This window comes from Egretta garzetta, unplaced genomic scaffold (genome assembly GCF_000687185.1).
Source record: "Egretta garzetta isolate BGI_Z169 unplaced genomic scaffold, ASM68718v1 scaffold143, whole genome shotgun sequence".
Classification (NCBI taxonomy): Eukaryota; Metazoa; Chordata; class Aves; order Pelecaniformes; family Ardeidae; genus Egretta; species Egretta garzetta.
In genome coordinates, this window is record NW_009259310.1 from 2,972,684 (window position 1) to 2,985,498 (window position 12,815).

At 55.7% G+C, this 12,815-nt stretch overlaps 1 protein-coding gene across 1 annotated transcript in view; it reads left to right on the forward strand.

Annotated features, from left to right (window-relative positions):
- The window catches only part of LOC118452021 (collagen alpha-1(I) chain-like), a 121,337-nt gene that overhangs the window by 79,084 nt on the left and 29,438 nt on the right, over window positions 1-12,815 (forward strand). Inside the window, exons 8-12 of the mRNA XM_035891881.1 lie at window positions 4,862-4,907; window positions 5,349-5,468; window positions 10,061-10,099; window positions 10,226-10,279; window positions 11,115-11,168. Of these exons, the coding sequence (XP_035747774.1) occupies window positions 4,862-4,907; window positions 5,349-5,468; window positions 10,061-10,099; window positions 10,226-10,279; window positions 11,115-11,168 (313 nt within the window). The remainder of the gene's footprint in view (window positions 1-4,861; window positions 4,908-5,348; window positions 5,469-10,060; window positions 10,100-10,225; window positions 10,280-11,114; window positions 11,169-12,815) is intronic.

The following is a 12,815-nucleotide window of genomic DNA, read 5'->3' on the forward strand; positions in this document are numbered from 1 at the left end:
GATGGCTGCTGGAGGGGAGGGATGGGTGGTGGGTGCAGGTTGCTGAGCTGCGGTGCCAGCACCTTGCTGTGGGAAACTGGGCAGGGGAAAGGGAAAGCCGCCTCCGTTGTGGGCAGCATGGGCTGTGCACCAGCCTGGCCCTGCGAGAGGACTTCTGTGATGTCCCTGAAGAGACTTCACTAGCAACTGGGGAGGAGAAGATGATTCCCTGTCCCCCTGCCCTGGAGATGGTCTCAAGTCATTGAACCATGCTGTCAGGTTTCATTTCACCCTGGTCCTGCCCAGCAGCAGCCTGAGGGGCTCAGAGCAGGGCCAGGCCACCTCCTCCAGCCCCTGTCCCTGCAGCAAACCCCAGCCCGCAGCCCCCGCTGCCATCGCTGTCCTTCATTCCTCTGCCACTGTGATGCCCCAACACTTGGGGTGGGTTCAAAGCAGAGAATTGGACTTGTCTTGAAATAAGCTTTGGTTATTTTTCAGATTATTCATCCATTGTAGTAGATGAAAAAGGGAAATTTAAAAGATTTGCTAAACTTAGAATAGGTAAATCTCTAGAGAAGTCATCAGTCTTCATTGAGAAGTAGCTGAAAAAATGTTTTTACATATTTTCCCATGTTTATTTCTTCTGCCAAAATGATTTCCCTAATTTGGTTAAATTTTCTTAACAATTCCTCTAGGAAATTGCATTTCATTTACCCAGTGCCACTGCCAGAAGTGACCATGGGCACCTTCTTTTGCCTCCCGGGCAGACACCCACACGAAAGCCGTCTGGGATGCCCTGAGCTCGGGGCTGCCCTGGGGGTTCCTCTGAACACTGCAGGGCAGGTCTCCACACACGGCTGGTTTTACAGCTGTGTTTGAGGGACCTGGCACTAAATTCGTCATGGATGAGCCAGGCTTCATAGGATAACGGTTAAATTTAGGACTGCTAGCTTCCCCCTCGAGCCATCACCTTGCTGCTGCAGCTATCGCCTGCAAAAACAGAAGAAAATAGCAAAAGGAACAGATGCTGAAGGATGAAAAAATCCCAGGAGTGGAGGAAGCGTCATGGCGTTTGACAGCCCTGCTGTCAGCCGGCAGGAGGGGAGGCGGTGCGAGGAGGGGACCCGGCCAGGAGGGAATTGCTTTTTCCCCCTGTAGAAAGCATTGAGATGGGTTTTCTCTTGGTCGTGAGCATCCTGGGTGGAACGACGGGTACGGGCAGCTCCATCGTGGCATTAGGAGTTTGGGTTTGAGATGCTGGCGCAAGCGGGCGTAGGCTTGAAGCTCTGCAGCAGCACATGCCGTGCACGGTTAGAGCTATTAATTTAGGTAAAATTATGTGCTGAGCCTGGCAACCTTTCCCGATGTTTTGTTGCCGCTCCTCAGGGCTGAGGGCAGGCAGGCTCTGCCCTTGCTGCTGGTCCCCAAAGGTCCCCCTGCCTCCTTGGGTCTCCGTCCCACCGAGCCCCTTCAGCCATCCTGAGCCGTGGGGGGTCTGGGCATGTAGAGCCTGGTTTGGGGCTGCTGCCAGCCCAGGCACCCAAAATTCATGCCCACACGCCTCGCCGCTGCCATGCCCCGTGCTCATGGTGATGCCAGCGAGGGTGTGGTGGATGGTTTGGGTGTTTAAATGTATCCTGTCGAAGCAAAACCAAAGAATCGGTGCCCTTGCCTTGGAAAACTTCATTAATAGGAATTTTGGAGGTTTCCCTTTGGGAATGGGACTTTGCCCTACCTCTGCTTTTGGCAGTGGTGATGTGGCTCACCCTCCCACTGCATCACCTCGGGCAGCCTTGCAGCTGGGACCTAGGCACAAGGCAGGGTGGGTGTCTGAAGGTGACATCTCTCATTATTCTTAGAGGAAAGGTGTGGAAATAATGGGGTTCTAGCATCAACCTTCTCACTTGTGGTGTTTTTCTCCTCCTCTTTTGACCTCCCCCACACACACACTTCAGCCCTGCCCCACCACGTGATGGGTCCTCTCCCTTGGTGCAGGTTTGTGTACATCTAGGTTGCCACGCTCAGAGATTTTTATGCCTTTGCAAAACCACTTTGAGTAGCTGTTGGAGTTGGGAGGTGAGGACGGAGGTTTATTTATCATCCTGCCAAGTCCTGACTGCACCCCCGTGCTGCAGACCCTGCAGACCACGTGCCCTCAGTTCCGATCCCAGTCATCCTCCACTGTAAAGGCATTGGAGGTTGGTGGGGAAAAAAACCAATGTGCTGGGATAAGTGGGAAGTGTTTCTAACTTTAAAAGCTGCTGATTTTTGTGATCTTGCTAATCCTCCTTGCAGGGATTTCATTGTGTTGCCAGTATTCAAAAGCTCCTTGGCTTTCATAGACAGTATTTCGTGGGGGTTCCCAGCTGTCGGTATGTCCCCACGGGCTTTTATTTTTCTTTTTTTTTGGCGTCTGTTACTCAAACTTAGCACTGGCTGTTTAGGACCAGAGATGTGGTTTCTATTCTTGGGCTTAAATTGAATCCTGCTGGAGCCGTCTGGTGTCAGGGTCGGCAGGAACTGGGGCAACAGGCAAATGCAAAGCCTCCTCCGTGCTCTCCTCCCAGGGCTGCAGCCGCCGGGTCACGCCGCAGGAGGAGGGGTGGTGCCGTGGAGCGGTGCTGCCTGCAGTTTGCAGGGCAAAACACTAGTTGCCTTCTGGATGACATCTCTTGGACTGAATTTCATTTTTCTCCTGAAACGTTACAGCCCTTGGGTTCGTTGTTCCTGGTGCTCTGAAGTGTTCTCTTTGGTTTGCACAAAATGGCATCGGCTTGGATGCTGCTTAAGGGACAGAAACAGATGCTGTCAAATTTCAGGGGGTGCTGTGGTGCCTGTGACTTGGTCCTGTCCTGCCACCGTGCACTAGGACTGCATGTGTTGGCTTTGCAACGTCGGTGTTCATGCTGGGGGTGGCCGTGGCCAGTGCCTGGGGGGGAGCAGGAGGAGGAACAGCTCTTTTGCCATCTCAGAGAGGGTCCTGGTGCATTTAAGTGGCCTCAGTGGAGCACCATGACCCACCAATGACTGCGTTAGAGGAAGGGTTTGCTGGGCACCTCGTTGACTGCTGGCATATCTCAGCTGTGGACCTAGAGCCATAGAATCATTCAGGTTGGAAAAGGCCTTTAAGATCATCAAGCCCAACTGTTCCCCTAACCCTGCCATCCCACCACTAAACGCTGGCCCTAAACACCTTGTCTGCCCGGCTTTTAAATACCCCCAGGGATGGGGACTCGACCCCTTCCCTGGGCAGCCCCTTCCAGTGCTTGACAGCCCTTTTGGGGAAGGAATTTTTCCCAATGTCCAACCTAAACCTGCCCTGGCACAACGTGAGGCTGTTTCCCCTCCACGCAGGAGCTAAGCTAGAGGCTGCACCCAGAAGAAGTGACTGGACCCCATAGCTCTTTTGAGGGGGATCAGAGGGAGGCAGGGCTTATCAAAAGATCTAATCTATTTCTGCACCGAGGGCGGAGAGGACGAGCCTGTCCCCAGGCACTTTGCAATGGGCACGTGGTGCTCAGTAAAATCCCAATGACTCCAAACTGGGTGCCTTCCTGTGGAAGCAGTGTCTCAGCAGCACGCATCCAACTCCTTAAAGGAGGGGTGCTGGGTGGGTAACTAGAGGGTCTACCTGGCACTGGGAGGGGTCCCTGCCCATTCTGGTGCATGTTTTAATATTGGGTACAGTGGGCAGGAATTGCTTTGGTTTACCTCCTTCAGCAATGGTGGAGTTGGCAGCGTTAGGTTTATTCTTAAGATAGATCTTAAAAGATCTTAAGGTCTTTTCCAACCTGGATGATTCTATGATTCTAACACCCAAGGTTTGAAAATCAGACCAGAGTAGCCACTGCACATGCCGTTTGGCACGAACACGTGCCGTATGGGAACCCAGCTCGGGGGGCATGGCCCCCAGGGAGAGGGGGAGCTGAGCCATGGAGCCCTGTGGGCTTCAGATCCAGGCACTTCAGGTGATCGTGGTCCCTTTGGTGGAGCATCCCTCAGTGGCAAAGCTGTTTCTGGACGTGCGGCTTGGCCTTTTTACCCATCCCATCGGCAGAAGGCAGCGAGGTCGGGTCTGCCTCAGTGGTCACAGGGGTGGTGTTAATTCAGTGTGGATTCCCAAGCTTGCTCCCGGGCTCGGACAGGCCTGTTTGCAAGCTCAGAACCAAACCATTGGCTGTGATTGAAGCCAGGGGAGCCGCAGCTCTGCAGCAGACACACAGGGTCTGTGCTACAGCCCAGCGTGTTACCAGTCTCTGCCGACACCTTCCAGGTAGATTTCTTTCATCAAGAAAAGCTGGGATCTGCCATATGCCTTCATTTCTGCCTGGACAGATGCTTCAGTAAGCCCTGAAGTGGGGTCACCACTTGGCCAAAATGTGCCCTTTTGACTAGAGATGGGCTCGATCAGATCTCGCACAAGTTAGAAGCCGCATATGTTTGCATCCTCATCCCAACTACTGTGTCTGGCCGCGATCCAGCGCCTTTTTCCTAACAGGCTGCCTTTCCTCACCAGGTGTCGGGAAATGTGCTCCGTCCCCCTGGCCATACGGGCTGGGGCGTTCCTGTGACGGACGCCGCAGGATTGCATTGCTCAGCCGGCCGAGCCGAGCTGCTTTCTGATGCCAGGGCAGGAGAGTAGGAAGGCAGCAGCATAAACCAGGGTGACCTTCCCACCCCACCGGTCTTTGGGGTGTTTCTCTGAGACTTGGTGCTGCTGGTTTGCTCTGAATCAGTCGTTTTGGCTCCGGCTCCCCTGGGGCCGGGATGGCCCTGGCCGTGGCACTGGTCACCCAGCCACCATGGGATCTCCTCTGGTTGGGGGGGGGGAGGGGGTGGTGGTGTCCCCCTTCGGGGTGACACAGCTCTCCTTTGCCTTTCAGGGCTGTCCTGGGAGACGTGGACTGGTGGGACCCAAAGGAGACAAAGTGAGTATCCAGGAAAACGTGGGAAGGTACGGGGTGGGGTGTAGGGTCCCGGGCGAATACCATAGATGATTTGGATCGGTTTGGGTGTCTTTCATCAAGAGGGCAGCGTGAGCTTCTGAAGCTGCAGCCTGGTGGCCATTTATGTGCGTTTGGAAGAGGAAAGAACCATTTTCACTGAGTATTTTATACCTAGGCTCAGGACTGAGCTGCTGGACAAGCTGCTGTCTTGTGCATTGAGAAGGGTCTGGGCGCAGGCACAAGCTCATTCCTTTTGCTTTCCCTGTTGTCAGCGTTATTTAGATCTTAAGGGCTGGTCTGAACCCAGGAATGTGCCTAGACCCAGGCTCTGCTCAGAGGCCGAGTCCAGTCAGAGCCTGTGTCCAGCCAGTGTTGGCTGTTAAACCCCTGGCTGGTTTTAAGGAGCTGCCCTTGTCTTCCCAGGGGTACCCTGGAGCCATGGGGCAGACGGGCCCCCCGGGTGACCCAGGCCCTGCGGGCATCCCTGGTGTCCCCACCGTCGTCCTCTGGAGGAACTCCAGGGAGGACTGGCAGACATTCACGGTGAGTTACAGCGCGGTGGGTGAGCACTCAGGGAGCTCCACTTGCACCCCCATCTGCTCCTGTGCAGGCCCCGCTCCGCTCTGCTGGGATGGGAGCTGGGAGGAAGGGATCACCATGGTTTGAGAATCCTAATCTCTTGGGTGGGACGGGTAGGCGGGGGGTGCAGAGCGAGGGTGTCAGGGAGAGAGGTGGCTGTCCTTGGGTGAAATGGGATTGGTGTGCACCCTGTTTACAGCTGTGCTCACACAGCTATCCCTCTTTCCCCGTGCCTGATCTTGGGTCCTGTGGTCCGCGCACATCCACGACCTCCCAGGGTGGTTCAAGCCCTAGCTCTGCAGGACAGGGGCCAAAGAAGCTCCAAGCCGTGCAGAAAGCCCCTCTCTTGCTCTGCATTGCCAGTTACAAAGCATTGCTCCTGTTTTCCACCATATCCCAGTTTTCTGCCATGCACCAGCTGCGTGCTGTGGCTTTGGCTCGCAGGGTTTGTGCCCGTCAAGCTTCTGGGATGAGATATTTTCTCACCTGAACCCTGCTGCTGTGGGGAGCATGGGAACAGGGACGGGACCTGCAGGGAGGCTTCAGCTGCTGTGTAGCTGGCTGCAAAACTCCTTGCACCGTGGGAACAATCACTGCAGCCACCCAGCCAGCCCTGTCCAGGCTCCCCAACTCCGGACAGCACAGCCACTGCTGTCGTTAAGCTTAATTTCAAACCCTCCCTGGAGCCTTGCCGGAGCCAGGCCGGGCAGCAGCTGAAGGCACTGGGTTTCTCACTGCCCTAGGCACTTCGCCAGCCTGGGCTGGAGCTCCCTGAGCGGGGATGCTCCCTGCCATGTGCATCTGTAATGTCCCTCTGGTGGGGCTGCACCCTGGCTGCTTGAAGCAGGGTGGTTTGCAAGGCAAGCTGGTGCAACCAGCAGAGTAATGGGCCGGTGAGAGGCCAGGATCAATGCCCCAGCTCTCTAAAAGCTTTAATGACCTTGGGCAGGACGTTTCACTTCTCTTCAACTCATCCATTTGTGCTGAGGGGTAATGGCCCCCTCTGCTCCAGGGCAAATACCTTTCATGCTGGTGAGAGGCTGCAGGGAGGAAGACCTCTGCTCTGCCAGCACAGCACACCAGAGGAAGGTCTGGTGCTAGGTAGAGAGTGGCCCTGTGCTGGTGTGACCGACCAGAAGTCCTTGGGCCAGACCTGCCCCCTCACAGTTTTGTGTTGGACTGGATCAAAGCAGCTGCAGAAGATAAATACCTGTCATGGAGGAGATCATGTTCCTCCTGGGAAGCGCAGGGGAGCTGATCACTGGGAGGTATCTCAGTTGACCTGGAGGAGCTCCATGTTCTGCTGCGGGTGCTGGGCTGTGTCCGTGTTCACAAGACCCATTGTAGGCACGTGGTACGGGACCATGGTAAACGGGGACAGGAGAGAGCGAGCTGGAGGCGTTGGCTGGAAGAAGCCTGCAGAGCCAGGATCATCCCCACGCCTGCGCCAGGGCAATCGCCTTCCTCCCAGGGCGTTCAGGGTAGACATCAGCCTAATCCATTCCTGTTGTCAGGGCATGGTTGCAGCATTTCGCAGGGCTGCTGACGTTCTTTGCTCTGCACACTCAGTCAGAATTGTATAATTTTTTTTTTCCTGCCTGCATTTGGAAAGGGACCTCAGGCTTTGTTCTTCTGCAGGCAGAAATGTTCATGCCTATGGATGTTGCCGTAGACTGTGATTTCTCTGGTGTACCACCACCTTTGGTGCTTCAGCATTGGGAATGTTGGAGGGAGCAGGCGGTTTCATCTGCATTTGGGAAGCTGGAGCTGGAGGGCTGCCGGGGCCCTGGCCGCAGGCTCCCGGGAGGGTTGCATGCTGGCGCTTGGCCCGGTGCTTTTGGCAAAATGCCGATCTCGAGGGGAAGGCAGTGTCTGGCAACGATGATGTGGGGCACCCAAAAGCCTTGCTGGGCTATTGTGTCTGTGGCCGTGTGACCCCGGCAGTGCCGCCGGCGGCATTTTGCTCGGCAGCAGGAAACGGGAATGCAAAGCTGTGGGCTGGGTTTTGCTAATCTTTGTTGAGATAGCACAGGGGTGAAAAGCTGAACGCTGGCTGCTGTGGGGATGGGGGGGCTGTCTGCTTCTGCAGCCCCCTCCAAGTTACTGTGGCTTGGGACAGTGCTGCTCTTGTGAACCGAGTGCTTGTGATTTGGGGGCTGCAGGGCTCCCTGGTCTGGTTGGTGTATGTTGTTGGCTCAGCCTTTGGAAATGCAAGTCAGAGGAGCTACCTCTCAGGCTGGGAGATGTAATGGAGGACGGCAGGCCAGGAAAGCAAGGGACATCGGTGACCGTCCCAGAGCAGTTATGGCTGTTGGGATGCTCAAGAGCCTCTCCTGCCCCTTCCCAGTGAAACAAACCTTTGCTGTTCAAGGGAACTGAGCAAAACCAGCTTAAGGCCACTGCCATTCTGCCCCAAGCCCCTGTCCTGCATTTTTGTTCAGGCCATGTTGACAGATGTTGCATTTGCCAAGAAGTTCTGTGTGCAACTCAAGGGGCAGGAACTGTTGCTGTCTTGTTCTGGTGGTGTTGACTTTGGTAGTGGTGGAGTCCCAGAAGCTGAGGAAGGAGAACTGGAGCTCCCGCAGTTCCTAGGGAGCTTACTCTGCAGCGCTAGGGTCCTTTCTTTTTATCTCTCCCAATGCCTTTAAAAGCAAGAGGTCAGGCTGGGAAATGAGGGCTGATAACCTTAGAGCAAAAGAAAATATTACTCCATGCAAAAAGGAGGCAACCTTTAGGGATTTCCCGCTCCCTCAAGGCCGGCAGCTACCACGGCTCGGGGGCTGCATGGGTTTGTGGCCATGGGGTGGGCTGGGGAGGGTGGCTGAGCCCATGCTGCAGGACATGACCTGCCTGCAGAGCTGTCGGGAGGTGTTCTCTGCCCTGCTCTCAGGCTGCGGTTTTACAGGAGGACAGATCTATATGGATTGGTCCCCATCTTCTGTCCCCTCTGCCTGCTTACGGTCTCCGTGCCCGTCCCACTGTGCTGCTGGCCACGGCTGCAGCGAGCAAAGCGCCGACCGTTTCCTGCTTAAATTGCAGAACGAACTTAATTCCCATCACCGCTCCTTGGCATCTGGTGCTCCAAAATACAAGTTCACGTCTCCTCTGGGATTTTTTTTTTTCCCCTTTTTAAAAGTTTGGATTTTTTTTTTTCTGAAACATAATGAAATAATATCCTGTCCCAAGTGAATCTGAGTTCACTGGTTCCCAAGACAAGGCAAGAGCATTGGCTATGCTCCAGTCCCCCAAAAAAGTTTTTTGTGAGCAGCTTTTGAGGGAAATGAGAACTGGCTGGACAAGAGGATCATGGCCTGGCCCTGGCAGGCTGGCAGGGACTACACCCGTTCGTTCACAGTAATCAATTTGGGATCAACTTGAAATGAACTGAGGTGCCTGGTGCAGCGTTAGAGCTAGTTAAATGCATCCATCCATCATCTGCCCCCAAAAGCCCTGCTCGTTATTAGAAATATTTCCATATGTTGAAAGGTCTGTGTTTATTTTTGTTAATGAGTTCCTTGGCTTTTTCGCCTTCTCTCTCCTCTGGTATCGAAGGACAGATCTTTGGAGTTGGGGGGACAGGACCGGGTTTCCCAGCGCCCCTGAGGCTGAAGCTGGGAGCACGTGAGACTCCTGCCCCTCCAGCTGCTTGGGCTTGGGGTGATGAACAAGGAGGGGCTTTGCTTAGCCTCTGATGCAAGCCTGGATTTGGAGGAGCTGCCTGGACCCCAAGCCTGGGCTCACCATAGCAGGGAGGAGGAGGAACGGTGGGTTTTGCCTCCAGAGTGTCTGCAGTTTGTGCTGCTGGGAGGGCAGGAGGGTGGCTGGGAGATGGAGATAGACATTGTCTTGTTTCCTGGTCGTCTCCCAAAACTTGGGGAAACCTGGCTTGGAGGTGTTGGAAGAGGAGGCTGCGCTGTGAGTTTTTAGGATCTTTACACTGGCTTTGAAATACGATGGAATTAGCCCACCCTGTGGCTTTTGGGTCTTTTTTCCTCTCTGTAGTCATCTGCTCTTCTAAAAAATTGGAAGTGCATGAAAGAGTTGGCTGCTAGGAGCACCGAGGAGAAAGCCTGCCGGCCATGACCGCCCAGGCACCTCCTCCTCCGGGGCTTGGGATGATGGGGCTGGTTGGGATGAGGTTTCCCACCTGGGGCAAGCTGCAGTGTCGAAACAGCTGGGTTTAGTGCAACCTGGGCTAAATATGGTGGTACCTGCGCTCACCAACAACACATTTCTGACCTCTCCACATGCAAAACATTTCTGGTGTCCCAAGGACATCCATGGGGGAGCTGAATGTCAGCAAACTCCAGAAGTGGGGTCTCTGTCTTCATTTGCTGATGAGGCCAGCAGTTCCTTATCTCCTACACATTGTCCTCAGATTAAGCTTTGTCCTGTGACTTGCATGCACTTAGTATAAAAAAAAAAATTAATTAGAGGACTGGTTCATTGCTGTGTCTTCCCAAGCAACAGGAAAAAGACTTTGAAGCCAGCAAAAAGGGATTTGGGCTTTTTTTTTTTTAACGTTTTGTTTCCCCTCCTTCCAATTCTCCTTTCAGCAGTCATCGTTTTACCAGCTTCTACACGCAGGCTGGCCGGTGAGTATCGCTGTTAAGCAACTTTCTGTGGTTGGGTTTGTCCTCTGCTTGGTCAGCTGGGTTTTCCTCTCTCCAAGCACTTTGTCAGTGAGATTTGTTTTACCAATGTTTCTCTTTTTAATCCAGAGAAAACCCGGAGCCCCTGGGCCCCCAGGACATCCAGGGAGAACAGGAGCCCCTGTAAGTAAGAAGAGCCTCGGTGTCACCTCCGCGGCTGGGCGCTGCTTGGCCCCGTTGCCACCCTGGGCTGGCCCGGGGCAGCTTGCAGAATCCATGTCCCCAGTCACTTGCATGGTCCTGGGCTGCCCCAAAAAGTATCTGCTGCCTGGTGGCTTCTCCATGCTGTAATTAAGGGCCTTGGGGCTGGGTTTCAAAGAATCCTAATAGCTTACTTGTCTGCTTCCCACTGGAACCCGGGTGATGTTTGATATCCAACTCCCTGGGTTTCCTTGGCAGACGCAGACCCTGTCCCTCTGTCTCCGCCAGCCGAACAGTGCTGGCCCATCTTCCCCAGGGCATCGGGTTCCTGCTCCCGCGTTTGGATGGGGACCGTGTGGATCCCTCCCAGAGGCACAAAACCAAGCCAGAGAATGGCTGACATGTACTTGTATGAGGCCAGCCCCATGAGGGGGGGTCTGCAGCCCCATGCCCACTCAGCCCCCAGCATTGCTGGGTGATGCCTCCCCCCCGGCTGGCCTCTGCAAACAGGGCAGCGCCGTGCCACAAAAGAAACGAAGGCAAAACTCCCCGTCCTGCCCTCCTGTAGGGCAGCAAGTGGGAAACGGATCTGTGACTGCCTCCAAACCTGCCCTGGCCACAGACCCGGCAAAGGTGGACGGGCAGCGGGTGTGCCGAGGGATGCGAATCCTCCCGCTCTGCCCTTCCCGAGGCTGCACCCATGCATCGCTCATTGTCCTCCCCATGGCAGCCTCCTCAGGGCTCGGGCTGCCCTCGGCATGGGGCAGGATGGGGGGACAGGACATGTTTGTTGATTTGGATCCCTGTTTGTGCGCAGGGACCCTGCGGAGATCCGGGAGAGCCGGGCGAGAAAGGCCAGCGGGGGTACGCGGTGAGTGGGGGTCCTGGTGGGGACACCTGGCTGTGGGGCGGGGGGGTGCTTGGCTGAGGGGGGAGCCCAGTTTGGAGGGGTTCAGTGTGCCCTTGGGGCTGTCCTGGGGACCCTCGGAGACCCTGCCCCTCTTGGATCAAACCCTGGAGCGCTGGGTGAGGGAGAACTGTAACAGTCAGGTTTGCTGCCGGTTTGGGAACCGTGCAAGGAAATGTGTGCCTGGTTGGAAGGGTCCTGCGAGGGGACACCCTGGTCCCATCTCTGGGGACCTTGCTGTGGCTGGCAGGGGTGGCTCCCCACAGCAGGCTCCTCCCCCTGACAGTCCGTGCTGCCCTGCGCTTGCAGCACACTGCTCCAGCGGGTGGGTGGGCTCCATGGCTGCTCAGCACAGTCCCTTGGGTGCTGGACTCTGCCGTGTGTTACCTGGTGCCCTCCTGTGGTGGGCACAAGTTGGGATGGTTGTCCCAAAAGCATTTGGTCCTTTTGTCACCTTCTGGAAACCACCAAAAGGACATGTGAGCTCTGCCTGTGCTCTGCTGGGCCCCTCACTCCCAGAAGGACATGGAGGGGCTGGAGCGTGTCCAGAGAAGGGCAACAGAGCTGGGGAGGGGTCTGGAGCCCAAGGCTGCTGGGGAGCGGCTGGGGGAGCTGGAGGTGTTCATCCTGGAGCAGAGGAGGCTGAGGGGAGCCCTCATCGCTCCCTACCTGTCAGGCACTGTAAGGGGCTGCGCAGGGAAGGGGTCGAGTCCCCATCCCTGGGGGTATTTAAAAGCCGGGCAAAGGAGGTGCTTAGGGCCAGGGTTTAGTGGTGGGGTGGCAGGGGTAGGGGAACGGTTGGGCTTGGTGAGCTTAAAGGGCTTTTCCAACCTAAACGGTTCTGTGGTTCTGTTCTATGGGAGCTGCTGTGCAGCGTGCCCTCATGGGACCCGGCCACCTCCCCTGGGACCAAGTGAGCACACCTGCCTGTGGGCTGCCCCGTGGGTAAAAGGAAAGGAGAGCAGATGTCCTGGTCTCCCAGCATCGCTGGAGCTTTCCTCCCACTCTCCCACCCTCGCTGGTACCCAGCCCTCGTGGAAAGAGCTGGTGCATCCCGACTCTTGTCCCTCTCAACAGCCGATGTGCAGATGTCCCCTAGCAACCCCCTGCCTCTTGCTTGTTTGTTCTGGTTGCTGCTGGGCTGCTCCTCAGGGACAGCAGCGCCCATCCCTGCTGCTCCTCATATCCCTGCTCGCCCGTCTATGGGAGCAATCCTCTTCCTTCAGCCCTCCAGTGTTTCCCGTCTTGCACGGCATCTCCCCAGCGACCTTAACCACAGCACCATGGTGCCCTTGGCTCCCTCTTAGCAATGACCTTCCTCTCTTCCTGCCATCTTTGTCATCGTGTCTTCCTCTCCAGGACTGGGGTGGCTTTTCCTTTGGCTTGAGAAGAGAAGCCAAGGACAGGCTGGGCTTGCATGGATCAATGCTGGAGGAAGATTTGGATGGGCTGGCAAGCAGGACCCAAGCCAGTTCCTGGCAGCTGTGCTGAACCATTGGGTCCCAAAAGTTCATGGCAAAAGTTAGAGTTGATATCTTGAGCAAGAAACGCCTCTGTGCCATCAGGCGCCAGGCGTCTGCTCACTGTCCCATGTCCTGCTGCCCCATGTCC